General features: G+C 42.7%; 1 protein-coding gene across 2 annotated transcripts; it reads right to left on the bottom strand.

The window, feature by feature from the left end:
- Positions 1-186: 186 nt before the first annotated feature.
- On the bottom strand, positions 187-27,850 carry LOC139545456 (serine/threonine-protein phosphatase 2A 55 kDa regulatory subunit B alpha isoform-like). Of its 2 annotated transcripts, XM_071353243.1 has the most exons (10): positions 27,440-27,850; positions 26,857-26,934; positions 8,423-8,520; positions 8,143-8,308; positions 6,942-7,054; positions 6,617-6,794; positions 6,178-6,342; positions 5,789-5,958; positions 5,390-5,481; positions 187-3,186 (listed from the first exon to the last, which is right to left on the bottom strand). In XM_071353243.1, exons 1-10 carry the CDS (start codon positions 27,444-27,446, stop codon positions 2,910-2,912), a joined length of 1,344 nt encoding a protein of 447 aa, XP_071209344.1. In that variant the 5' UTR covers positions 27,447-27,850; the 3' UTR covers positions 187-2,909. The 2 variants fall into 2 exon arrangements, with proteins under 2 accessions (XP_071209344.1, XP_071209345.1); XM_071353244.1 differs by lacking the exons at positions 8,143-8,308; positions 8,423-8,520; positions 26,857-26,934; positions 27,440-27,850 and adding an exon at positions 7,932-8,005.

Here is a 27,850-nt window from a genome sequence, read left to right as displayed (position 1 = left end):
CTTGTATTTCACATATCAATATTCTGGTCTCCTTGATCCTTAAAAATATATAAAAATAGTCATGTTGCTTGTGCATGTAATGCCAAGATAATTTCCTGTATGATAATACACTATGAGGACATACAACTACAACGTAACTCAGCATCTAATAGTCAAAACTAATTATAAAAAGTGTTGTATTCATAGTTCAGTTTTGAAATACTTTATTACTCATTAAATCTAAACTATATTTTATTCCATTTGACAAAGGCAAACAGACCTATACAGTAAACCTTTAAAACTGCTATATTGATATTTTTTTTAATCACCCAAAATGTCCCCCAATCTTTATCAAGAGCCCCTCAAAACAAAACATACAAATCAATGAAATTCACAAAAATAAAAAAGTGCATTCTGTTTCGAGTTCTGTGAAAACATTATATTTAAGTTCCCGTGAGCAGTCTCGTGCCTGAAATGCCACCAGTCACTTCAGGAAACATACTTGATTATCTCATTATTTCCTCTGCTATGAAAAATTAGGTCCTTCTGAATGACATTTGGTAGCTTCGCACAAGAGCTGTGAAGACAGGAGTGTGTTGGGGGAAAAGTACTCATTTATTTTGTTTAGGTGTCTCCATGTATTGATGCTTTAGAATAACTGACAGTAAATGTAAGAAAAATAAAAAAGCCCATTTTGACAACTATATTTGTACCGTAACTGAGCCTTGATGTTTCTGATGCCAAGTGTGTGTTAGTGGTATGGGGTCAGGGGTATAACGTGTGGCTTCTCCTATGGAGCATTTGACATCTTAACCATGACAAAACATGTACAGTAGGCTACTCTTGTTCCTCATGTCATGACACATTCTCACAACAGCTAACAAATTGACAGCCATTATAAACTGTCCACAAAACATAAGAAAATCTAAGTATTCAACAAGGACATTGGCAGGAAGTGACAACACCAGTAGAGCTAATGACCTTGATTGCAGACAGTCTGCAATCGTGCTTATTGGTAGCATTACTTGTGAGTGAGCCTCAATTCTTAAGCTTAATGCTAACTTATTATGATCCAATGGCTCACAATTGGCATCTCGTCAATCAAGTGTATACATAAACAAATGTACTACAGACACAACCTCCCAAAACATCCTTAACAAATAATGCCACATCAACTAAATACAGTACAAATGCTGGACATGCCATACATTTGAAATACTGTCTCCAATGCCCTGAGCTGACATTAACCAGTAATTTCATCCAATGATACACTTAACAGTTACTTTGTTTCCTGCATAAAGAACTTATGCACAATCGAAGAGAAAACATCTCATTATAAAATATGTCAGTAAACCTGTCTAGTCAATCAACCTGATTCTCCTCAGAGTGAATGTGGTTAAGAGTGTTTCTTCAGTCAAACTGAAGCAGAGAAAACAGATAATGCCTTGCCCATTCTCACTGTACAATGGCCTATTTATTATTAATTATCTTTCACTCAGTGCAAATGTTTAGAAAACATAGCCATGGCACACACAAATGGAGTTGAAACAATTCGCGCAAATGAACTAAAACTGAAGCAACCGAATCCATTCCAGTCAATATCAGTTACAGTAACCTAAATACAAAAACATTCAGATAATGACCCCTAATGAGTCTGCAGTGGCACCGATACCTGAAAAGACTGCTCTTTGGACATCAACATGCATTAAGCCTTTCTTAATGGTACATTAATATGCACTCCATATTTAGACCAGCGGCCCACTTGAATTTAACACAAGTCACATTAAATATCACCAGTTCAAGTAATCTTTCAGTCTACAGATCAGTCCAAAACCTACAGTTTAACAGACAACAGTGATCAGACTAAACCAAGTAGTGTAAGGGGGTTAAATGTTATCAATATTTCTGTCTTAGTTCATACAAAAATAAACTAATTATAGTGATTATTATTTATCTGAAGTACAAAATATCATTAAAAAATATACAAACAAAAAACTTGATCCAGAGGGAAACAATTCATAAGAAACATAAGCCAAGACACATGCATGGAACTTAGCAGCAGAGGTACAAATGAGTGCCTCTCACATTTAAACTGACAAGTCATGCAGGTCAGCACAATATGGCCAAGGCATGCCTCTGCCTGAAGACTCTCTTACAATAACTGCACTGGCGCCTCTGTGCTGAGCTGTACATGGTGGCACTAAGTGCAAGAGGGACCAGTCCCTTCCATGTGAGATTAGGCTGCCTGCAGCACCTCTGACCACTACTATTTACTTGGAAAAGCAACGGCTTCATACTGCAGGTTACCTCTGGAGAAGGAATCTGTGTTTACCAGACTGTTAAGCCTTGTCTGTAGTCTCAGACTGGATAACTGTGCATTTGGCATAGTTGTCTCGAAATAACCCCCAAACCAATCCACCAACTGAGTTGAGCTTTGTGTGTGTCTACATCGATGTTAAGAGTGAGTGTGTACTGTATGTGAAAGATGAGGGTGAGGAAACTTGGCAACTTGACAAACAGCCTGGGACAAATATGGAGAGCTGACAGCTTGCCAATTTGGTCAATGCAGAATGGCATTTTGTAATCGGTGTCAACAATAGAGGGTTGGAGGTGGGAACCCAGTTGAAATAACTCCCTATCAAAAGAAAAAATGCTTGTTCATATAAAAATGCTTGTGGCACCAAAACCGTGAAATTAGCAACATAGGAAATTAGCAAAATAAACAATATCCCACCAAAAGACTAGAGTGTTAGAAAAGTGTTCCCTTTGGGATGTAGTGGACATCAGTTGCAATGTGCCAGGAGAAGTGTGGTACTGTTGGAGCCCCCTGAACAGGAAATAAGACTAAGAAAGCCATCAAAACATATGTGTTTTTCTGCACTTCTCCAGATGAGGCTAAAGTGGGATCTGAAGGGTTCATTGAATACTAGTTACAGTCTGTCCTGAAATATATAGAGGTTGTTAGTGGTGGCCACGGCAATGATGTTGTCCTGGGGGTGCCAGGCCGTGTGGAGGATCTTCTTGTTAAAGTCCAGGCTGTCTACACTGATCTCGTCCTTCTTGCGTTTCCCACCTGTGCACACCTTGCGGGGCTTGAGCACAGAGCGAGGCTTACTGCTCTCCCGAGACGCCTCCAGGGTCACATCCTGCCGGTAGCCTCGGTCAAACATCCGGAAGAAGTTGTTGTACGAGCCCGTCATCACAACACTGAGGAGGACAAGGGTGGGGAATGAGACTCAGAGGTAGTGGCAGACTTAGTGGTTTCAATTAGAGTCTTTCAATCACAGAATCTAACCAACACATTCATTAAATCAGCCCTTATAACATTCAAGTGTACTGTGGCATGTATACAATGAGGTCAAGAGACAGGAACAACAGTCTGTATAATGGCAATCCAGTGGTTTGTGCAGGATGGGAAACCTAAACGTGTATGGTGAATGAGTAAAAAAAACATGTATTAACAAGCTAATACAGACAGATCCACCTTGAGTCCACCATTACAGACGTAATGCAAGGGGCAGCCTTGAGTTCTGTTTGACAGAGATAAAGGCAGCCTTTGATAAGCGCTGGGCTGCTAAGTTCAGATGAGGGGACATCCCAATATAGTGTCTTACAGTAGCTACAGCCTTTCTTCTGTAGGCCGAACATAAAGTGACTATATACTTATAAATTAATACAACTATTACTTTGATGAGTAAGTGTCCTCGATGTCAAACATTGATCTAATGTATCGTACCGCATCAACTTCCTGATAAATGTCAGACATCTATTAATATTTAATGCCTGACCGATATGAGGATGTTTTTGTATCAGCGTTTAATCCACCGAAAAGGACCGATTTAAGATGCGGACAAAACGCTCTGTAAAAAAGCTGTTGATAGAATTATTTGGGCATTTTATTACTTGCCCCGAAGAGGGAGCTCTTTATATGGCTATAAGCCTATCTTGCCTTGGCGCGGTACAGACTGGACACTTTTCACAAAGCAACTATACCAGTTGGAGAAGAGAGTGAAATACTGTGAACTAACTGTTAGGCCTACTGCTTCTACGGTGAGTAGATAGAAGCACGCCAGCTCAATAAAGTGCCAAAAATCACACTGTTGCGTGAAGTGTCATGGTAGGGTGTTGGATGTCATGACAAACAACGGATGCTATGCCCAAATGTGCTAAGAACGTTCAACTCTATGGCAATGTTACCGTTACAGCCCCTTAGTGAAGCACACAAAATCTGGTGTGTTATATTTGCTCTTTGCGAAGGGAATTCCTCAAGCTCTGCCTTTGTCATTCAAATGTTTTCAGAAACCAAGAAAACAACATATCAGGTTACAAAGTAGCGCTTCGTTGCTACGTTTTGATGTATGGGTTGTCACTTGTCAAGGACTGGTCCAAATTCACATTTCACCACCCCCATTTCTACGACAAGCACTAACTAGCTGAGTGAGAGTACTTGACGCCGTTCACTGAGGGTTAGTGCCATCTGGAATCCTTGGGACATCCCTACCCTAACCATTTTAAATGTCAACTTCAATGGGGTAGGGATGTCCCAAGGATGCCGGAGAACGAGGACAATTCACTGAGGCAACGCTTGGAGCGAGAGGCAGCGCGGTGCCAGCAGTTCATTTTTTGATTGATGTTTTTCCTTAAAGTGACAACTCCCAGAATTCAGTGGCTACAGCCCTACAATCAATAAAAACATAGATAAATAGCAATACATTGAAAATCTGTGCTATGTCATTGTTGTCCAGCTGGCTAGCATGAGGCAGCTCAGTTCTCAGAAGCTCATGTTTTGCTGGAATTAGTGCAGTTTATCCTCCTTTCACTAGAGTAACAGTTTTTCCATAACAAAACCTAATCTATCTGATGCTCTTAAATTTTATGTGGTGTCCGTAACATTTTAGGGCACAAATCCAAAGCTTCCTTAATCATTTTACATAATTCTATTATGTCCAGCTATCTGTATTTTATGTTATTTTGGCTTACTGTTTAATTATTTAGATAATGACCCCTAATGAGTCCGCAGTGGCACTGTTACCTGAAAAAAAAAATCATGATCCATTCATACTGTGCAGACGTACTATTTATGATCTACTTTAAGAATACACAGAATGACCATAAGCAAACACCACAGCCTCATTTGTCAAAAACAAAAGTTAATAGTAACCATTTTTCATAAATGCTCGGCTTCCAAATGTTCTTTCCTCAAATTTAAGAGCATCTTTGTAGGGTTGTTTTAAGCAAAATGCATACAGAAAGCGCCCCCCCCCATTCCAGCTATAATAATAAATACATCGGCAGATATGATCGATTATCGTGAATATTTTCACCATAAAATCAGATCCGTATCGGTCAGGCTCAATTCATAGATCCAGTATCAAGTTTAGAATTGATGGCAAAACTTGACAACCCTCACCTGTCGTTTCCATTCCAGCAGCACTCAAACTTATCAAAGATGCAGTCATTCTCATAGAGTGAGCACAGTTTACTCCTGAGGTATTCATGAACCTGTTGGGAGGAAAATGATAGTGAATCAAGACACGAATACATAATATTTGCACAAAAAAACACATTGGTTCAGTCTAATATAAGCATACCTTCAAATGATAACATTGAAGAGAATGTATCTTTGCTATAAATAAATAAAAGATACAACAGGGCCCAATACAGGACAGGACACATTTACACATAACATCTCCCCCTAGTGGAGGATGTACTTATCAAACTAGAAGTTTAGAGCTGACAAGCAAATTGAATTTTGGATGCAACATCCATGATGATGTCACTACATCCCACCACACAGACACCAGCTGACCTGATAAGTCTCTACTGGACGGGACTCCATGTTGAGGTCCCAGATTTTGACGGTGAGGTAGTCCCGGGTCATCATGTAGCGCCCACTGTGGCTGAACTTGACATCAGAGATGGAGGAGATGATCTCAGAGAAGAATGAGCGGTTGCTTGGATCCTCAGGCTCTTCAAACACTGAATGAAACAACGAGAGGTGTGCTAGCTCAGTCATTTCATTGGAGTAGTCAAAGACAGCAATGGACTGTTGAAGCATCTGCTTCCGAGGTCTCTGAAATTGCTGGGCTAAACAGTACTTTTAATCTGTCTCTGAAAAACTTTACCTAGTTGTCTCCACAGGGCACAGAATTCTGTCTGAAACTAATATCATGGACTGCACTGTCATATGCCACTTACGCTTGGAGTGCTGGTCACAGAGAGCTGATGTCCTCATGTCACAGAGGCGGATGGTGCCCTTGCTGCTGCTGTAGACAAAGGTGTTGCACTGGTTAGGATGGAACTCTGCTGCTGTGATCACCTCCGTCAACTCCTCCATGTTAGCTGGCTTGATGTCCACAATGTCTGAGGTCAGGGAGGTCAAGGGCAAACATAACAGCTCTGACACCACAGATAAGAAATGGTGCTCCTGAACTACTCGACCCAAAAATGACTAACTGTGCCTTGTTGAACTGTCTCAGTAAAATGAGTTACAGTGCTATTCAAGCAAACTCAACACATAATTAACAAAAATGTAAAGCATTAAATCAAGATGGAACAAGATCACCAAGAAGACCTTCTGAAGTGCTCAGCAGATACAGAAAGGAAAAGTGATGGGAACCAAACACAGAGAGGATACTAAAGCTGCGGTCAGTGATCTCCAGGTTCCAGAGGTTGATGCGAAGGTCATCGGCAGACAGGTAGGTCTCACAGTCGCTGTTGACCGAGATGGAGTTGATGTGGTAGGTGTGCGCGTTAGCAAACACTCGTCTGGGGCTGGCCTCCACCATCAGGTCCATGGGATGAAACACTGGGACCTATGGTGAAGAGGAAGGAGGAGATGTATCAGGTTCTCTCTAGCCAGGTGTACGAGTTGTGCGTAGTGTATAGGATGAGGTGTATAGAATGAGTCAATGTTGGGGCATCTGAGTGTGCAGGGTATATGTACGTGAAAGTCTACACACCCGTAGTGTTGTGACAGTGGTGGGGTCTCTATAACGCCCATCCTCTTCCTTCAGGTTGTACCCCTCTGGTCTCTTGTCCCGTTCACTGATTTTCCACAGCTTTATAGTTTTATCTGCAAGAGAGCACATATGCATGTCAACGCTGCTTCTGCACCAGCAATATATTTCCAGACCTGCCAACCCTGGCCAACTTTTTAGAGTCCCAGACGCGCTCTGCAAATTGGAGATTCAACTCGCACGGATCGCACACGCCGAATCGGGGTTCTCTTTCCCCCGCCCGCTCGTCCGCACGCTGTTTGAGTCAGATCTCAATTACAGAATAGGACCGAATAGCTAATACCGGACACTCATTCTTCATCGCGCGGCCTTCTAAACTCCCGACTCCATTTAATGCCAAGATGTTTATATTTGTTTTTGATTATACTTTTGTAATGCTTTTTGTGAAGTAGATCATAATTACAGTTACAGTCTATCAGGTTGCGTGGAAAATTCAACTAATGGGACGCAGAATTAAATATCACACTCACACAAACCCTGCCAGTTATTTTTGGTATTTACATTTAATTTCTTTCACTAGCAAATGCGAGTGAACTGCTGGCACTTTAGAGCCCACTGAATGTCCATATTATGTTCGATAACGTTAGCTTGAGACAATGTGTTTACCTTCCCACAACACACAGAGTCAAAAAGGGATTTGTCCATGTGTTTATGTATAGCTGACATTCGGCAAACTCAGCGTCACAACAAACAGGAGGGGCAGACACCGGGTACTAGCTACGTCGAATAATGATGTATTAATCTCCATGTGCGTAGACACAAACACAATACATGTATGTGTGTTGCAGTCGAGAATCAGGATGTTAAAATCCGCTGAGTAAATCTTTTATTTATTAAAACACACAATAAAAAAAAATATATATATATATATTCAATTCAATATATATATTCAATTCTATTCAATTCTGCGTACTTTTAACTCGGATCTCGTACCTGCGTACATGGACAGAGAAGTGCGTAGTTCGTACGCAAAATGCGTGCATGTTGGCAGGTCTGTATTTCCGTTGATCCCTCTCCTATTCAAAACATACAAATGAGTCAACGTAATGAACAGCTTATCTAGAGTCCTGTCAGGTGCGCCCCGTCCCCAACAGAGGAAAGGGCTGGGGAGGCTAAGGCTACATGCACACAATGCTCTACTGACCATTCGTGGACAAGAGAAACTGTGCAGCGTTCTTCTGAGGCAGCCACCGGATCTTGTTGATCTTCTCCTCGATCTCAAGGCTCTTCAGGTAGTCGAACTCAGGCTCGTGGCTCTGGAAGGTGCTGTAAACATTGTACTCTCCACGGCACTGTGGCTGGTTCTTACTCTGCTCGATGACAACATGCATAACAGTCATGTCAAAAATAAATACACTACTGACACGAGACTCTGTCCAGTGTTTAAATACAGTGGACTGTGTTGAGCAGTAACCTCCACTTACCTCTAGCTCCTGCTGAAAGATGACAACACGGCCCCCCTTGTCCCCAGTGGCTAGTAGCTCCCCAGAGTGATTGAATTCCACAGTGGATATGATGTCAGCTGTCACAGATAACATGGCAATTAGTAGGTTCAATTGCTTATTGCTAAATAATAGAAGGAACAACATTTGTAATGTTTTGGGGGTACAGGGCATTCAGAAGGTATTCAGATCCCTTGACTTTTTCCAAATTTTGTTATGTTACAGCCTTATTCTAAAATGGATTACATTATTTCCCCCCTAAATCTACATAACTAAAAAAACGTTTTTTATTTTTGGGGGGTAAAATAAATAATTTACACAAGTATTCAAACCCTTTGCTATGAGACTCGAAATTGAGCTCAGGTGCATCCTGTTTCCATTAGAGGTCGACCAATTAATCGGAATGGCCGATTAATTAGGGCCGATTTTAAGTTTTCATAACAATCGGAAATGTATCCTTTATTTAACTAGGCAAGTCAGTTAAGAACACATTCTTATTTTCAATGATGGCCTAGGAACAGTGGGTTAACTGCCTTGTTCAGGGGCAGAATGACAGATTTTTACCTTGTCAGCTCGGGGATTCAATCTTGCAACCTTACAGTTAACTAGTCCAACGCTCTAACCACCTGATTACATTGCACTCACGAGGAGACTGCCTGTTACGCGAATGCAGTAAGAAGCCAAGGTAAGTTGCTAGCTAGCATTAAACTTATCTTATAAAAAACAATCAATCATAATCACTAGTTAACCACACATGGTTGATGATATTACCAGTTTATCTAGCGTGTTCTGCGTTGCATATAATCGATGCGGTGCGTATTCGCAGTGCGTATTGTCCGTAGAGCTCAGAGACAGGATTGCATCTAGGCACAGATCTGGGGAAGAACAGTGGCCTCCATCATTCTTAAATGGAAGAAGTTTGGAACCACCAAGACTCTTCCTAGAGCTGGCCACCCGGCCAAATGAGGGAGAAGGACCTTGGTCAGGGAGGAGACCAAAAACCCAATGGTCACTCTGACAGAGCTCCCGAGTTCCTCTGTGGAGATGGGAGAACCTTCCAGAAGGACAACCATCTCTGCAGTACTTCATCAATCAGACCTTTATGGGCGAGTGGCCAGACGGAAACCACCCCTCAGTAAAAGGCACATGACAGCCCGCTTGGACTTTGCCAAAAGGAATCTAAAGACTCTCAGACCATGAGAAACACTCTCTGGTCTGATGAAACCAAGATTGAATGCCAAGCGTCACTTCTGGAAGAAACCTGGCACCTTCCCTACAGTGAAGCATGGTGGTGGCAGCATCATGCGTGTGGATGTTTTTCAGCGGCAGGGACTGGGAGACTAGTCAGGATTGAGGGAAAGATGAACGGAGCAAAGTACAAAGAGATCTTTGATGAAAACCTGCTCCAGAGTGTTCAGTACCTCAGACTGGGGAGAAGGTTCAGCTTCCAACAGGACAATGACCCTAAGTAGGCAGCCAAGACAACGCAGGAGTGGCTTCGGTACAAGTCTCTGCATGTCTGAGTGAAAATACCTGTGCAGTGATGCTCCCCATCCAACCTGACAGAGCTTGAGAGGATCTGCAGAGAAGAATGGGAGAAACTCCCCAAATACAGATGTGCCAAGCTTGTGGTGTCATACGCAAGAAGACTTGAGGATGTAACCACTGCCAAAGGTGCTTCAACAAAGTACTGTGTAAAGGGTCTGAATACGTAGGTAAATGTAATACTTAAGACTACAAAAAAAAAAAAAAAGTTTTAATACATTTGCAAAAAAAACAAAAAATACGTTTTGCTTTGTCATCATGGGGTATTGTGTGTAGATTGATGAGGCGGGGAAACGATTTAGTCAATTTTAGAACGAAGCTGTAATGTAACAAAATGTGGAAAAAGTCAAGGGGTCTGAATACTTTCCAAATGCACTGTAATCTAGCTCCCTGCTGTGCCACACTGATTTCACAACTACTGAGCCTAACTACTAAAGTATATGATTTTGTGAAGTTGTGGAAAGCAAGATGTACATAACCACCCCAGAGGGAAAATGTAAAAAAAAAAATATATATATATATATATATCTGCAGCTAACCACTTCCATAGAAGTTGTTAGCTCAACTCAATCTCTCCCTTGTTGACCGAGGTTGGCACAAGCCTGATAATGTAGGGTTGTGCAGTGCTATCCCCCACATAATAGGAGTTCTATGGAGGTGCTTGACCTCTGCTCCTGCCACAGCCACACACTGCCTCCCCACACCTCCAATAAACAAAGGGGAAAGGAAACAAGCAGAAAGAAACTATTTTGCAGCAGCATGAACACCGTTGAAGAACCCACATAGCCAGTCTGAGTCTTGCTTTTGTATGTCTGAAAGTGTGTGATTAACAAAAAGGGACAGGCACACACACAGATTCTGAACGAATATGTTTTGTTATGCTTGTTCTCAGATTCTGACCTAATCCGTTTTGTTTAGCTTGTTCTCAGATTCTGACCTAATCCATTTTGTTTTGCTTGTTCTCAGATTCTGATCTAATCTGTTTTGTTATGGCAAAGTTAGTGGCAAAGTTTGTACTGTAAACAGAATCTTGTAATGTGCACACTAGAGGTCGACCGATTATGATTTTTCAACGCCGATACCGATTATTGGAGGACAAAAAAAGCCGATACCGATTAAATCGGCCGATTTATTTAAAAAAATATATATATCATACACATTTTTGTAATAATGACAATTGCAACAATACTGAATGAACACTTATTTTAACTTAATATAATACATAAATACACACACACAGCTCTGAAGTGACAATGATACTGAAGAGTCTGCTTAGGAGACAAATACTCTCAACTGTTTGAATAAAAATAGAGTTTAAGTTACCTGTGATGAATGTTGAAAACAAAAACTGTCATTTCTATATGCAGGAAATCCTATTTTAATAATGGGCATGGTAAGAATTGACGACCAAAGTGCGAGTCATAATTCCCATGACACCTTCTAGCAAAATCTGAAAAGGGGTTCCTTCATTTATTCCATAGGATATTTTTAGATTCACTTAAAATAACGTCTGTGTTTCGTGTAGGCTTACACCACCTTGCCAATTTTATAACTGTGTAGATATCCATAGGACAAGGTAACTCTGATCAATATTGGCCAAATAAGCGAAGATCATTTTTTTTGTAGAGTGGTTTAATGAAAATATGTTGACAAACGTTACCTTATCCTAGTGAGATTTACACGGGTATCAAAACTTCGAAGCGGTCAAGACATTCTCTATGAAAGACATGAACGGTAAAATAACGAAGGAACCCCTTTCAAGTTCAGCCGCAAGTTATTACAGGAATTATAACGCGTCGACTATTTCTCTCTAAACCATATACCTTTGACTAATACGGAAACTATGACCTCGAAAACAAAATGATTCCGTTATTCCGTTCCGTATTTTATCTAACGGGTGGCATCCATGAGTGTAAATATTCCTGTTACATTGCACAACCTTTAATGTTATGTCATAATTACGTACAATTCTGGCAAATTAGTTCGCAAAGAGCCAGGCGGCCCAAACTGTTGCATATACCCTGACTCTGCGTGCAATGAACGCAGGAGAAATGACACAATTTCACCTCGTTAATATTGCCTGCTAACCTGGATTTCTTTTAACTAAATATGCAGGTTTAAAAATATATACTTGTGTACTGATTTTAAGAAAGGCATTGATGTTTATGGTTAAGTACACATTGGAGCAATGACAGTCATTGATTGATTGTTTTTTATAAGATAAGTTTAATGCTAGCTAGCAATTTACCTTAGCTTACTGCATTCGCGGCACAGGCAGGCTCCTCGTGGAGTGCAATGTAATCAGTGTTAGAGCATTGGACTAGTTAACTGTAAGGTTGCAAGATTGGATCCCCCGAGCTGACAAGGTTAAAAATCTGTCGTTCTGCCCCTGAACGAGGCAGAATGTTCCTAGGCCGTCATTGAAAATAAGAATGTGTTCTTAACTGACTTGCCTAGTTAAAATAAAGATTAAATAAAAAAAGGTGTAAAAAAATTAAAATAAAATAATATATATATATATTTTTTAAATCGCACAATTTACGCCCAAAAATACCGATTTCCGAATGTTATGAAAACTTGAAATCGGCCATTCCGATTAATCGGTCGACCTCCAGTGCACACATAATCAAGCACACTCAGCTCTAGCCATTAATACACTTCAACGGAGGTCAGCCAAAAAGGAACCTACTAGTCCTTACCCTTTATCTTATGGGCAACTAAGCGCACCGTCTATGCAGCCTAGAAACCCAAGTAGGCTACAAGCTCTCAATTTAAAAAGCATATTTCCATGGTGGTACCATCATCTTAAAAAGTGGAAAACTACAACAGTTACCATTGGCTCTTAACCAATGCTTTATTTACCTGCATCATGGGATGAAGTAGGCTACATGCCAAAACCGCATGTAGTGGGTGAGACTGTAGATCAGTCACGAGCATCACCCAACATGATCTTACCTTTCCATTGAGCCACACAATTAATGCATCCTCAAACATCTGAAAAAGTGTCATGCCCCTTTATTTGTGGACATGTTTTGGTGGGTATATGGTGTTTGGTGAGGAGAAGTGAATCAGTGACTGATTGCCAGTCTGAACATAGTGCCTTCAGAAAGTAGTCATACCCCTTCACTTATTCGACATCTTGTTGCGTTACAGCCCAAATTCAAAATGGATTAAATATATGTTTTCCCCTCACCCATCTACATACCATACCCCATAATGACAAAGTGAAAACATGTTTTTAGAACTTTTTGCACATTTATTGAAAATAAATACAGACATCTCATTTACATAAGTATTCACATCCCTGAGTTAACAATTTGTAGAACCACCTTTGGCAGCAATTACAGCTGTGAGTCTTTTGGGGTAAGTCTAAGAACTTTGCACACCTGGATTGTAAAATATTTGCCCAATCTTTAAAAAATTCTTCAAGCTCTGTCAAGTTGATTGTTGATCATTGCTAGACAGCCATTTTCAAGTCTTGCCATAGATTTTTGACAAACATAGATGACAAACATTCAATGTCATCTTGGAAAGGAACTCCAGTGTAGATTTAGCCTTGTGTTAAAAGTCTTGCTGAAAAGGTGAATTTGTCTCCCAGTGTCTATTGAAAAGCAGACAACCAGATTTTCCTCTAGGATTTTTCCTGTGCTTATAAGAGGGCACAACACCAACTCTTCCCCCTCAGGAGGCTGAAAAGATTTGGCATCCTCAAAGATTTCTACAGCTTCACCATTGAGAGCATTTCGACTGGCTGCATCACCTCTTGGTATGGCAACTGCTTGGCATCCAGCCGCAAGGCGCTACAGAGGGTAGTGTGTACGGCCCAGTACATCACTGGGGCCGAGCTCCCTGCCATCCAGGACGTCTATAACAGGCGTTGTCAGAGGAAGGCCCTAAAAATTGTCAGGGACTCCAGCCACCCAAGTCATAGGGTGTTTTCACATATCATCCTCTTTAAAATAACCGATCTCAGTGTTCTTTAAAGTTAACTCTGGGGTAAGAAAAAGCTAAAGAACGGCGTTATCTTTGTATTCACACTTCCCTTTGAATGAGGACTCAACTCTTTTGCCAGTCCACTTCACTTATTTGGTGGTCTGAGTCCTCTTTGCATTCACATTGCTGTTTAGAAAGGAACCAAGATTTTTTCCCAACATTCACCCAATGAACTCTGGGTTTTTACAAAGTGCAGGATAAGCCATTGCATCAAAATGATTTATCATCAGTAGTTACATATTGGTAGCTAATAGATTACAATTTGTCATTAAACTAAACGCAATCAGAAGATACTATTAACATGTAAATATTATTGGTAACAGAATAAATACCAGAAGATTAACTGCAGATTAAATAATGCTGTAATTGAAAACTGACACCCAATTTATGCTACCGCCCCTTTAAGATTCTAAAATTGATTATGTACCCCATGTTGTCTTCTGGACTAGAGCAAAATGCTAGTGTGAGGAGAGGTAGATGCAGCCTTCCAGGGGTCCAAGGTTTTCTGGGTGTTTTTAGCTTCTTTTTTAAATCTTTTATTTCCTTTATATTTTATTACTCTGACCTTTCAGCACACTGGCCATGTGATCGTACTAACATTCATTTCTGATTACTATGACTGCCTAATTCACATACTCTAGGCTCCACATGCTTTATCAGCTGGAACGTGAAAGGAATTAACCAGGTGGTCAAGCATAGCCGAGTGTATGCTCATCTTAAGTCCGGACATTGTTTTTCTCCAAGAAACGCATCTTCGGTCCAGTGAACACGTCAAACTAAAAGAGGATGGGTAGACCAAATATTTCACTCCAACTTTGGTGCTAAGGGGCAGCCATCCTCATCAGAAAAGGCACCCCGTTTGTCTCCAAAGTAATTTCAGATACTAATGGAAGATATATTATAGTGATGGGGAAATTGTTTAGCACACAGGTTATTCTGGCCAACCTCTATGGTCCTAATTGGGATGACGCTCAATTTCTCTCTGACCTCATCGCAACACTTCCCGACCTTAACTCTCATCATTTGATATTGGGCGGAGATTTCAATTGTGTATTGCATCCAAGTCTAGACAGATCCAGACCAAAGCTGAACAATTTAATTTCAAAATCAGGCGCAGTAATCAACTCATTTCTAGAATACTATAATTTGTCTGATCCATGGAGGAGGAGGAATCCCACTGGCAAACAGTACTCCCTTTTTCTCCAGTCCACCGCTCAAACTCTAGGGTTGACTTTTTCCTGCTGGACAATAGAATTCTTCCATTTGTAACTAATAGCCAATATCACAGTATCGTTATTTCAGACCATAGCCCTGTCCAGCTAGATATCTGCTTTCCGGATAGTACTGTGTCGCAACGCGTGTGGCGACTTGACCCACTACTACTATCCTGTAGTGCCTTAAAAAAAAAAAAAAAAATCAATTGATGTCTTTTACAGATCAACCGCACCCCTGACGTGTCTCACTTTACTGTGTGGGAGTCGTTAAAAGCATATCTAAAGGGGCCAAATCCCAAAGGGCCATCATCCCAGAGTCACCTCTTCACTGTTGACGTTGAGACTGGTGTTTTGCGGGTACTATTTAATGAAGCTGCCAGTTGAGGACTTGAGTGGCGTCTGTTTCTCAAACTAGACACTAATGTACTTGTCCTCTTGCTCAGTTGTGCACCGGGGCCCCCCCATTACCTCATAAGACTGATATATGAGGTAATGATTAGTAAATTATTTATCAACATATCTTAAATATATCTTGAGTTTAATTCGGGAGATGGTAACACGTTCTTCCGTGGTGCCCCAAATTCCTAATGAGTTAATTGTTACATGATTAGTTAAAATATATATATTTTTACTCATCACGTACGCTGCTGTTACTTTTTTATCTATCCTGTTGCTTAGTCACTGTATCCCTACCCATTTGTACATAACCACCTCAATTACCTTGCACCCCTGCACAGACTCAGTACGGGCACTCCGTGTATATAGCCAAGTTATCCTTACTCATTGTGTATTTATTCCCTGTGTAATTATTATTATTTTTCTCTGCATTGTTGGGAATAGTTAGTAAGTAAGCATTTCACTGTTAGTCTAAACCTGTTGTTTACCAAGCATGTAACAAATACAATTTGATTTGAGAGCATTCAGGACAAAAACTTAATTTTTGCCACATTTTTTGGAGTATTACTAAATTCCTGGTTACAAACAGGATGCTTGTAACCAGGAATTGTTTATACAGTGGGGAGAACAAGTATTTGATACACTGCCGATTTTGCAGGTTTTCCTACTTACAAAGCATGTAGAGGTCTGTAATTTTTATCATAGGTACACTTCAACTGTGAGAGACGGAATCTAAAACAAAAATCCAGAAAATCACATTGTATGATTTTTAAGTAATTAATTTGCATTTTATTGCATGACATAAGTATTTGATACATCAGAAAAGCAGAACTTAATATTTGGTACAGAAACCTTTGTTTGCAATTACAGAGATCATACGTTTCCTGTAGTTCTTGACCAGGTTTGCACACACTGCAGCAGGGATTTTGGCCCACTCCTCCATACAGACCTTCTCCAGATCCTTCAGGTTTCGGGGCTGTCGCTGGGCAATACGGAATTTCAGCTCCCTCCAAAGATTTTCTATTGGATTAAGGTCTGGAGACTGGCTAGACCACTCCAGGACCTTGAGATGCTTCTTACGGAGCCACTCCTTAGTTGCCCTGGCTGTGTGTTTCGGGTCGTTGTCATCCTGGAAGACCCAGCCACGACCCATCTTCAATGCTCTTACTGAGGGAAGGAGGTTGTTGGCCAAGATCTCGCGATACATGGCCCCATCCATCCTCCCCTCAATACGGTGCAGTCGTCCTGTCCCCTTTGCAGAAAAGCAGCCCCAAAGAATGATGTTTCCACCTCCATGCTTCACGTTTGGGATGGGTTCTTGGGGTTGTACTCATCCTTCTTCTTCCTCCAAACACAGCGAGTGGAGTTTAGACCAAAAAGCTCTATTTTTGTCTCATCAGACCACATGACCTTCTCCCATTCCTCCTCTGGATCATCCAGATGGTCATTGGCAAACTTCAGACGGGCCTGGACATGCGCTGGCTTGAGCAGGGGGACCTTGCGTGCGCTGCAGTATTTTAATCCATGACGGCGTAATGTGTTACTAATGGTTTTCTTTGAGACTGTGGTCCCAGCTCTCTTCAGGTCATTGACCAGGTCCTGCCGTGTAGTTCTGGGCTGATCCCTCACCTTCCTCATGATCATTGATGCCCCACGAGGTGAGATCTTGCATGGAGCCCCAGACCGAGGGTGATTGACCGTCATCTTGAACTTCTTCCATTTTCTAATAATTGCGCCAACAGTTGTTGCCTTCTCACCAAGCTGCTTGCCTATTGTCCTGTAGCCCATCCCAGCCTTGTGCAGGTCTACAATGTTATCCCTGATGTCCTTACACAGCTTTCTGGTCTTGGCCATTGTGGAGAGGTTGGAGTCTGTTTGATTGAGTGTGTGGACAGGTGTCTTTTATACAGGTAATGAGTTCAAACAGGTGCAGTTAATACAGGTAATGAGTGGAGAACAGGAGGGCTTCTTAAAGAAAAACTAACAGGTCTGTGAGAGCCGGAATTCTTACTGGTTGGTAGGTGATCAAATACTTATGTCATGCAATAAAATGCAAATTAATTACTTAAAAATCATACAATGTGATTTTCTGGATTTTTGTTTTAGATTCCGTCTCTCACAGTTGAAGTGTACCTATGATAAAAATTACAGACCTCTACATGCTTTGTAAGTAGGAAAACCTGCAAAATCGGCAGTGTATCAAATACTTGTTCTCCCCACTGTATATGTTTTGGAATATTTGTATACTATACAGGCTTTCTTTTCATTTTGTTATTTAGGTTCGTATTGTGGAAAAACTATACTGAACAATAATGTTCCATACTCACAAAAAGCTTATTTGTCTCAAATTCTGTGCACAAACTTGATTACATCCCTGTTAATGAGCATTTATCCTTTGCCAAGATAATCCATCCACCTGACAGGTGAGCAGTTTCCTTCCTCTTCGGCAACGGAGTTAGGAAGGACGCCTGTATTGATTTTTAAAACATCTACCAATCGGTGCCCTAATTTGGAAGGCATTGAAAAACCTCCCTTGTCTTTGTGCTTGAAATTCAATACTTGACTGAGGGACTGTAATATTCATGTGTAAACATACCGAATTGTAATAGAATGCATTTTACCACTGTATCATACTGCTCTATGATTGGTTAAGACCACCCAGGTAGTGAGGTCATCTTCGGGTGATCATGGTATGAGACGTGATCATGGTATGAGACGTGAACATGCCAGTTATAGCTAGCTAATAAATGCAGTCCTGTTGTACTGCATTTTATTATTTTGTACAAAGCATGCAAAACAAGACATGGTGTTAGAGTAAAATGACTAACAGATGGACTTTGCTGGAGTTCGTTCACCTCAATTTTTTTTGTAACTTAACCTTTATTTAAATAGGCAAGTCAGTTAAGAACAAATTCTTATTTACAATGACAGCCTAGGAACAGTGGGTTAACTGCCTTGTCCAGGGGCAGAATAGAGTTTTACCTTTACCAGCTTGGGGATTCGATCTAGCAACCTTTTGGTTACTGGCCCAACGCTCTAACCAATAGGCTACCTGCCGCACCAACGGCAGGTAGCGAATGGACTGGGAGCCTACAAACTTACCCGATGCATGGCGTAAGTTCAAACAGCATGTGGAGCTAATGCTCACGGGTCCGCTGAAGGAAAGAGAAGAGGAAAAGTGCAGATACCTGCTCCTCTGGATCGGTGAAAAAGGGAGAGATATTTACAACACATGGACACTTACCGAGACTGAATCAAAAAAAAACGTACTGACAACATACTACGATCGTTTTGAAGCATATGTTGTGCCATAGACCAATAGGATTTTCACTAGGTACAAATCCATGAGAAAGTACAGGGAGCTAGCGAATCGTTTGAACAGTTTGTGACTGAGCTGTGTGCTTGTGAAAGACTGATTATGCAAACAAGGATGAGATGGTCAGGGACAGTATTGTATTTGGAATACACTCACCGCGAGTGAGAGAGAAACGTTTGAATGTTGGGTCTGAGCTAACGCTGGACAAAGTTATCGACATAGCCAGATCTCACGAGCTAACACACGTTCAGATGAAAACCATTTAGTGCGGCAGCAAGAGCACATCACTTGAACAAGCAGTGCACGCAGTCAGGCAGACATCAAAGCACACCTCCGGTGCCCAGAGAGCGCGCTTCAGAACGGAGAGAGAGAACTCCAAAACACAGCGACACAGACTCAAAAAATGTGGATATCGTGGATACAAAGTGCATGGCGAACAGGGAAATTGCCCAGCTAATGACAAACAGTGTACTAAATGTTGAAAATGATATCACTTTGCAAAAGTGTGCAGAGATTACCGTGGAAAAAACAGTACACGTAGTGAGTGAAGATGAAATGTCAATCAAAGAGTCAAATGCTGATGAACTGTTTGATTCAGTGACACAGTAAAACCTAATATCAGAAAGAGCAAGCCTTTGCTGACATTGAGACAGGAACACAAGGCACAGAGCTAAAGTTCAAACTAGACACTGGTGCACAAGTAAACATTATTCCTCTGAATAAGTACTGCAGCTTGACATCAGTGCGAGCTGCAGACTGACTGGTTATGGTGGTGAAGAGCTCCTACTAAAAAGCACATGCACTTCCAAATGCAAATACAAGTAAAGTGACATGTTGGACTTTTACATTGTTGACACTCGAGCACCTGCAGTGCTAGGTCTTAAAGCATGTTTAGACATGGACCTCATCAAGCTAGTTATATTAGTGAAAGCACCAGTAGAGACAGAAAATGTAATGGAGGAGTTTGCTGATGTTTTTAAAGGAATATGACTATTTCAGGGGAATGTGCCATTCATCTTGGCCCAGACGCAACCCCTGTGGTCTACCCACCGAGAAAGATTCCCCTTGCTCTCCACACCCATCTGAAGAAAGAGTTGGATAGCATGGAGCAATCTGACATAGTCACCAAGGTTACAGAACCGATAGATTGGGTAAACGCATTTGTGGTGCTGGAGAAACCACACACAGGCAAGCTCAGAGTATGTCTCGACCCAAGAGACTTGAACAAGGCTATCAAACACCCCCATTAGCCTTTACCGATGCTAGATGGCATCACAAGCTAGCGGGAGCATGCTACTTCAGTGTCATGGACGCCAGATCAGGCTACTGGGCTATCAAGAGCACAGCAGATTCATCTACCAGGACCAATCCTTGCCTGCTACGACCCCAACAAAGAGCTCAGACTCCAAGTGGACGCGTCAAAGTATGGACTAAGTGCAGTGCTACTGCAATAAGGAAAGCCCATGGGCTACGCTTCCAAATATCTCAGACTGTGAAATCAACTATGCTCAATCCGAATAGGAGCTGTACACCATTCTGTTTGGATGTAAGCGTTTCCATCAGTAGGTATATGAATGACAAGTCATTGTGGAATCCAACCACAAGCCCCTCGAGTCAATCATGAGGAAACCGCTAGCCCGCAGCCCTGCCAAGGCTACAGAGAATGATCCTGTAACTACACAAATACGACTACAATCACTCACCGTTTAGGCAAAGACATCCCTGTCACAGACACACTCTCCAGGAAGTTTCTTACCTACAAGGACAGCAGCCTCAGTGAAGGCATGAACATGCAAGTGCACACTGTGTACAGGAACTTACCAGTTAATGACACAAAACGAAGGTAACGTATGTAACCACGGTTATGTGAGCTATATGGATCACTCCAATATATTGATATCACTCCACGGCGGAGGGATACATCCCAGGTGAGGATTTACAGATTTACTCCCGTGAACACCTGTGTCACGGCTGGGGTACGCCCCTATATATAGACCCCATGGCCGCGACACAAGTTCTCTACATAATTTGAGGCATCTATAGCGCCGTAGACGATTAGAGTGATCCATATAGCTCACACAACCGTGGTTACATACGTAACCTTCGTTATGTTTCACTATATTGGATCACTCCACTATATCGGTACACGGCGGGCAGATATAGCGGGCAAATACCCTCTCACAGTAGAGGCTGCCAAGCCCTCATCCAAGCGAGACTGTAGGTATTGGAGAACATACTGCACAACCTCAATACCTGTGCACCAAGAGCAGAACAACCACCAGCGCAACTGGTATGCCACGGTTGTAGCCGGTGTCCTTGCGCTCTGCATGGTGTTCATTACTCACTCCTGTAGTCCTAACATGGACCACTGGAGCCGTTCTCGGTCGCCACAGAGTTCCCCCGGCAGGTCGGGTCTCAGGAGCAGATACCAAGGTGGGGGGGGATGCGTAAAGTTCCAGCCCTGGCCAATCGTGAGCCAGAGCATCCAAGCCCAGAGGCCCTGGTGGATCCGACATGGAGTACCACAGGGGGCAGTGTGCATTGCCCAGGGAGGCAAACAGATCCACCTGCACCCTCCCAAATTTGTCCCACAGGTGCTGGGGACCTGGGGATGTAGGCTACAGTCCCAAGGTGGCGGGCCCTCCCTCGAGAGCATATCCGCTGCCACATTCAGGATGCCAGGTACGTGTGCTGCACGTTGAGATGCTAGACATCCCTGAGCCCAGAGAAGGAGCTCCAGTGCCAAAAGATGGAGATGGTGGGACCTCAGGCCACCCTGATGGTTGATGTAAGCCACCACTGTAGTGTTGTCCGTTCTCACCAGGACATGTCTTCTCTTCAGATGTGGAAGGAAACACCGCAGAGCCAGCAGTACAGCTCAGAACTCTAGTGTATTGATGGTCAAAACCCTCAGTCTATTTTTGGGACCACAAATTAAGTGGAGTAGAACCCAATTAGCCGTTCTGATGTCTCGATTCTGCGGATAGCACCCTTGTCCAGGAGTGAGGAGATCTCTAGCCGCAGGGTTTTCAGGGGGTCGGCCACCGTGGTGACACGAAGGCCCCTAAAGGACAGTGGCCGGCGCCGGAATTGGAGTCGGTACCCCTCGAGCATTGTGGGTACCCCACTTTGCCCTTTAAGACCGGGAGAAGTGACCAAGGGTGGGGAAGGGTGTGTTATAGGTCCTGCCGGGGCCCACCTCTCCTCTGGCGCTCCGAGCACCTGGGTCCCTCAGGCACGCCCCTATGGCGGTGACGGTTGACACCATCACACCTGTCACAAAGGGATGCCATAAGCTCAGCCAAGCCAACAACATGGTTGTGTTGGTAAAGCTTCCAAGAGAGCAGAGGGACCCATATGTGGCTTTCAAGTCCATATCAAAGACTCCCCTGGGGGGGGGGATCCCGTCTTCAGTCGCGGGTTCCGCCCTATAATCTTCGAGTCCGGGAGGACCATGGCAGCTATCATGGTATTCATAATCGGGAACTCCAGGAGGCCGAGTGACTCCACGCCCACAACATAACTCCATGGTCTAGTCTCTGCTGTGAGTCGGAAGCACCCCATGGCAGAGGCCCAGCTCTCCTGCAAGGCCTCGCAGATCTCAGCAGAGATGGGGACAGATGGAGAGTCATCACTGTCCACCAGTTTGATGTCCAGTGCAGTGGCTACCCAAGTGAGTAGGCTCTTCATAGCCTCTCAAGCTGCTGGGGGCGATGAAGCACCGCTGCCAGCTTCTGATGGCCTGTCAGCCTCGCTCACGGTAGTAAACAGCGCCAGCATTATCCCCCAGGAACAGCCTATCACTGGCCATCAGGGAACAGCTGTCGTCACCATCGAAGCTAGCAACCTCCTGACTGAGGGCATGCACCCTCCATTCAAGGTGGTCCCAGCAGTCCAGTAGAGGCCTGCGGTGGCTCCGGCCATGCTTCCTGGGAGGGGTACTGGGCCCAGTAGAGGGACTAACACTCGCGCATGGCCTCCAAATCGTGCGAGGCGCAGGCGTTCTGAGACCACACAAAACAGGCATCCAGTAGGGCATTCCACCACCCTCTCCGTGTGGCTCAAACCCAGGCAGTGCACACACAAAGTATGCAGATCCCCAGGGGGAATGCCACCATCACACCTGTCAAAGGGAAGCAATAAGCTCAGTCAAGCCAACAAGGCCACGGAGCAGGGGTCCGACGCCCTGGGAGAGCTTATGTCGTGACCCTCTTGGAGGAATAGGAACCCAGTGAGGGATAAATTACCCAGTAACTCTGCAAAAACCGGGGAAGACCCGTGTGGGATAAACAGGCACACAAAAAAAAACAGCAACCAGGTAATAGATTTGATTTATATGTTGTTTTTTTGACTACAATATTACCTTTAATATTCAAGCAGTAAAAACAGCACTATATGATGGAGTAACTCCCTTAAGAAACTCCAAAGTTAATGTCTCAATATAGTGGAAGCTCACCACAATACACTTACACTCTGCAGGGGTAAGAACAAGAAAAAAAACCTGCAGGATAATTAGCAGCATGTTAAAGCAATTCACAACAAACACCTAGAACAAGCCAGTCGGCAAGTTGAGCATGGTCAATTACAGTTTATGAAAGCAAGAGCCACCATACTAATGAATGCACACGGAGTCATAGTGTAACACTAACAAAACACAAGTAAGACAAACCACGGACGGAAGAGACAGATCAACCACGCGCAGCGGGTGGAGCACTCAAGAGGGTCTGGACATTAGGCCAGCTGCTCCAGGCTGCAAACAGCCAGTGAGTATACTTCCACGCAAGATATTACACTTACCAAGCGAACATCAGAAAGTTTGTACCTCAAACCATATGGACATCCACCGACAAAATGAAAGAGAACGTGTGTCGCAGCCATGGGGTCTACAGTAGCTTGCGAAAGTATTCACCCTCCTTGGCATTGTTCCTATTTTGTTGCCTTACAACCTGGAATTAAAATAGATTTTTTTTGGGGGGGGGGGGGTTTATCATTTGATTTACACAACATGCCTACCATATTGAAGATGCATTTATTTTATTTTATAACAAACAAGAAATAAGACAAAAAAACAGAACTTGAGCGTGCATAAATATTCACCGCCCAAATTCAATACTTTGTAGAGCCACCTTTTGAAGCAATTACAGCTCCTATGGACAGATACTCCAATCTCCGCTGTGGAATTTTGCAGCTCCTTCAGGGTTATCTTTGGTCTCTTTGTTGCATCTCTGATTAATGCCCTCCTTGCCTGGTCTGTGAGTTTTGGTGGGCAGCCCTCTCTTGGCAGGTTAGTTGTGGTGCCATATTCTTTCCATTTAAAAAAAGCTTTGTCCCCTACCTGTTTGGAGAGCTCCTTGGTCTTTATGGTGCCTCTTGCTTGGTGGTGCCCCTTGCTTAGTGGTGTTGCAGACTCTGGGGCCTTTCAGAACAGGTGTATATATACTGAGATCATGTGACACATAAATAAGGTCCACCTGTGTGCAATCTAACTAATTATATGACTTCTGAAGGTAATTGGTTGCACCTGATCTTATTTAGGGGCTTCATAGCAAAGGGGGTGAATACATACACACCCCTTTTCCATTTTTATAAAAAAAAATTAAACAAGTATTTTTCTTCTTCATTTCACCAATTTGAACTATTTTGTGTATGTCCATTACAAGAAATCCAAATAAAAATGAATTTAAAATTACAGGTTGTAATGCAACAAAATAGGAAAAACGCCAAGGGGATGAATACTTTCGCAAGGCACTGTGTGTATATAGTGGCGGACCCCAGCCGTGACACAGGTGTACACAGGAGTACATCTGTAAATCCTCACCTCAAATGTATCCCTCCGCCGCAGAGTGATACCAATATATTGGAGTGATCCAATATAGTGAACCATAACTGAAGGAGATCTGAGCAGAAACAGAAAAGGACTCAACTCACACAGCTGAGGAAAGTCATACAGGATGGATGGCCTGAGGAGAGGAAAAAATGCCCTCAGAGCTTCTCGAGTTCTGGAACCATCGTGATGAACTATCACAGATCAACGGAATAATTTTCAAAGGAGAGAAAATCATAATTCTTGCCAGTCTCAGAGAAGAGATTTTGAAAAAGATCCATGCTGGACACATGGGCCTGGAAGAGTGCAAACAGAGAGCACTCTTTTGGCCTGGAATGTGCAAACAAATACAGAACATTGTTGGTAAATGTGCCACCTGTCTTGAACGACGCCCCTCAAACACCAAAGAGCCAACGTTACCTCACTGTATCCCAGACCAACCATGGAAACGAGGACTACATCGTAACAGTGGACTACTGCAGCAGATACTTCAAACTCGACAAGATTCACAGCACATCTGCAGCTGTGATACACAAGCTGAAAGCAATCTTTGCCAGGCATGGCATTGTAGAGACTTTAATATCTGACAATGGCCCCTGTTATAAATCAAATGAGTTTGAATCCTTCACAAAAGCATGGGAGTTCACACATCACCACAAGCCCGCATTACCCTCAAAGTAATGGCCTTGCTGAAAAATCGGTGCAGATTGCTAAATCACTCAAGGACAAAGCAAAAGCAGACGAGAGACGCCTACCTCAGTTTCCTTGAATACTGTAACACTCCAGTTGACAACTTCAAATCACCAGCCCAGCTTTTGATGAGCCGCAGACTTCGTTCAATCCTTCCCAGCACCAACCAAGAGCTGCAACCTGAGGTCGCCAGCTACAAGGAAATGCATGAAAAACGTACACAGACACAACAACAAAAGCGATACTATGACAGGTCAGCGAGACCAATGCCACCACTGATCGACGGAGAGTCAGTTAGAACCCAGGAGCAAGGCCACTGGAAACCATCAGTCGTCATCCAGCCAGCTGACACTGAACGTTCATATCACGTCCGCACCGCAGGAGGAGCGGTGTACCGCCGCAATCGTCGTCGCCTACTTAACACAAAAGAACAATACACTGACGAGATGAACTGTTCCCCTGACAGAGAAAGTGATGGACTAAACACACACATACAACATACTTACCTGCAACACCACAAGAACTGTTGACTGACACAGAAGCATGCTCAGCATCATATCACACAAAGTCAGGAAGAGAGGCCAGAGCTGTCCTAAACCTGTGAAATGTCAACGGGTGTTGGCAGATCGCTGCCCTAAAAGAGTTCCAGACTGTAAACTGTTATGTTGATTCAGTTGGTGCAGTTGGTGCAGTATAAATGATTACTTACCTTGAGTTCAAACTACAGAGCGTGTATTCAAAAGAAACAATCATTTTTATTTTAAAAGAAGGGGGGGGATGTAATATTAATGTGTAAACATACTGAATTGTAATTGGATGCATTTTACCCCCGTATCATACTGCGCTATGATTGGTTAAGACCACCCAGGTGGAGAGGTCATCTTAATTTGATCATGGTATGAGACACTGAACATGCCAGTTATAGCTAGCTAATAAATACATATCCTGTAGTACTGCATTTTATTATTTTGTACAAAGCATGCAAAACAAGACAAGGACCGTACAAATAATTGTATGTGTGGGGTACAGAGATGAGGTAGTTATTAAGAAATCATGTTAAACACTATTATTGCATGAGTCCATGCCAATTATTATGTGAATTGTTATGCACATTTTTACTCCTGGACTTATTTAGGCTTGTCATAACAAAGGGGTTAAATACTTATTGACTCAAGACATTTCAGCTTGGAATTGGTTAATAATTTAAAAAAAATGTCTACATACAAAATTCCACTTTGACATTATGAGGTATTGTGTGTAGATCAGTGACACACAATCTCAATTTCATCAATTTTAAATCCAAACTGTAAGTACCGGTGTGAATACTTTCTGAAGGCACTGTACAGTAGCTAGCTAAATGCATTGTTGACTACACCCTAGCTAGACTACATCAACTAACGTAGCTAGCTGTCTTGAGAGCCTGAATCACCAGTCTTACCTTCAGCAACATCGTCATCAATCGCTCCTTTGACTTGAGAAAAACACCACTGCACATCATTGCCCCCGCCGCCGGCTCCTGGAACCCCACAAACAGAGCAACGCTTTAGAACTCAAAAGCTGCATCGTGCATGGCTTTGATGTCAAAGATGAATGTGAATCTTCTATATCTAGTTAGCAAGCTTTTATCTAATCTAGTAACGTTACTGACTAACTTTCCATAATCAGAGAAGACCACCATTAAGCAATTTATTGACATCATTGTTTGGTAGCTTCAATACAGAGAAAGTGATAGCAAATATAGAAAGTTAGTTAGCTAGTTAGTTAACATTAACTAGCTAGCTAATGTTGTTGGTGGTGCAGTTAACTACTATAACTTTATATCTAGCGGAAGCATCCGATACGCCGGAGAACATGCAGAGTACACGCCCAACTCGGGGGAGGCTAATGTTAGCTAGCTAGCTTCTCTCCAAATGGCAAGAAAGCGGACAATATACACAGAAACAACTTAGCAAATGTATGGGCGATAAACAAGCCCCTTCAATTCATGCATCAGACATTATTAGCTTGCTAGTTAACTTTACCTGCCATGGTGAGAGGGAATCTCTGTCGAGGGCTTGGTTGGGGCCCTTGCTTATCTTTCCAGTTTGCCGGGCTAGGGTGTGTACAAGCAGAATCTCGCTGAGAGTGCAAGTGAAGCAATGGAGGGTGTGGCTCTTTTCCCCTGCTATTCTTCAACTTCTCCTGTCACTTATCTTGCTAAGCAATGCTTTGACAATCAGCAACGCTTCCTCGGATCACTTTGCAACTATTATTTCCCTCTCACTGCTTCTACTTTCAAAATGGCGCAACCTGGTCCTGCACTGACGTCAGTGAGAGGCAGGTGCGCGCTTCCCAACAGTTTAAAGTGATTCCATATCCAAAACAGGCCCCTTTCGAATACTAAATAATATCCTTCCTCCTTTCCTTGACGGAATCACTGATCTGACAAATGG

This window comes from Salvelinus alpinus, chromosome 19, assembly GCF_045679555.1.
Source record: "Salvelinus alpinus chromosome 19, SLU_Salpinus.1, whole genome shotgun sequence".
In the NCBI taxonomy this organism is placed as follows: Eukaryota; Metazoa; Chordata; class Actinopteri; order Salmoniformes; family Salmonidae; genus Salvelinus; species Salvelinus alpinus.
Note: the sequence above shows the minus strand (reverse complement) of the source record. Positions and strands in the feature narration are given on the sequence as shown.

What these genes read in the sequence shown, in the direction of transcription:
- LOC139545456 (XM_071353243.1), bottom strand. An exon ending in GTTTCTCTTGTCCACGAATG is followed by an intron (nt 7,055 to 8,142) that starts GTCAGTAGAGCA and finishes GCTCTCTTGCAG; the next exon opens with ATAAAACTATAAAGCTGTGG. An exon ending in CTGTGACCAGCACTCCAAGC is followed by an intron (nt 5,959 to 6,177) that starts GTAAGTGGCATA and finishes TGTTTCATTCAG; the next exon opens with TGTTTGAAGAGCCTGAGGAT.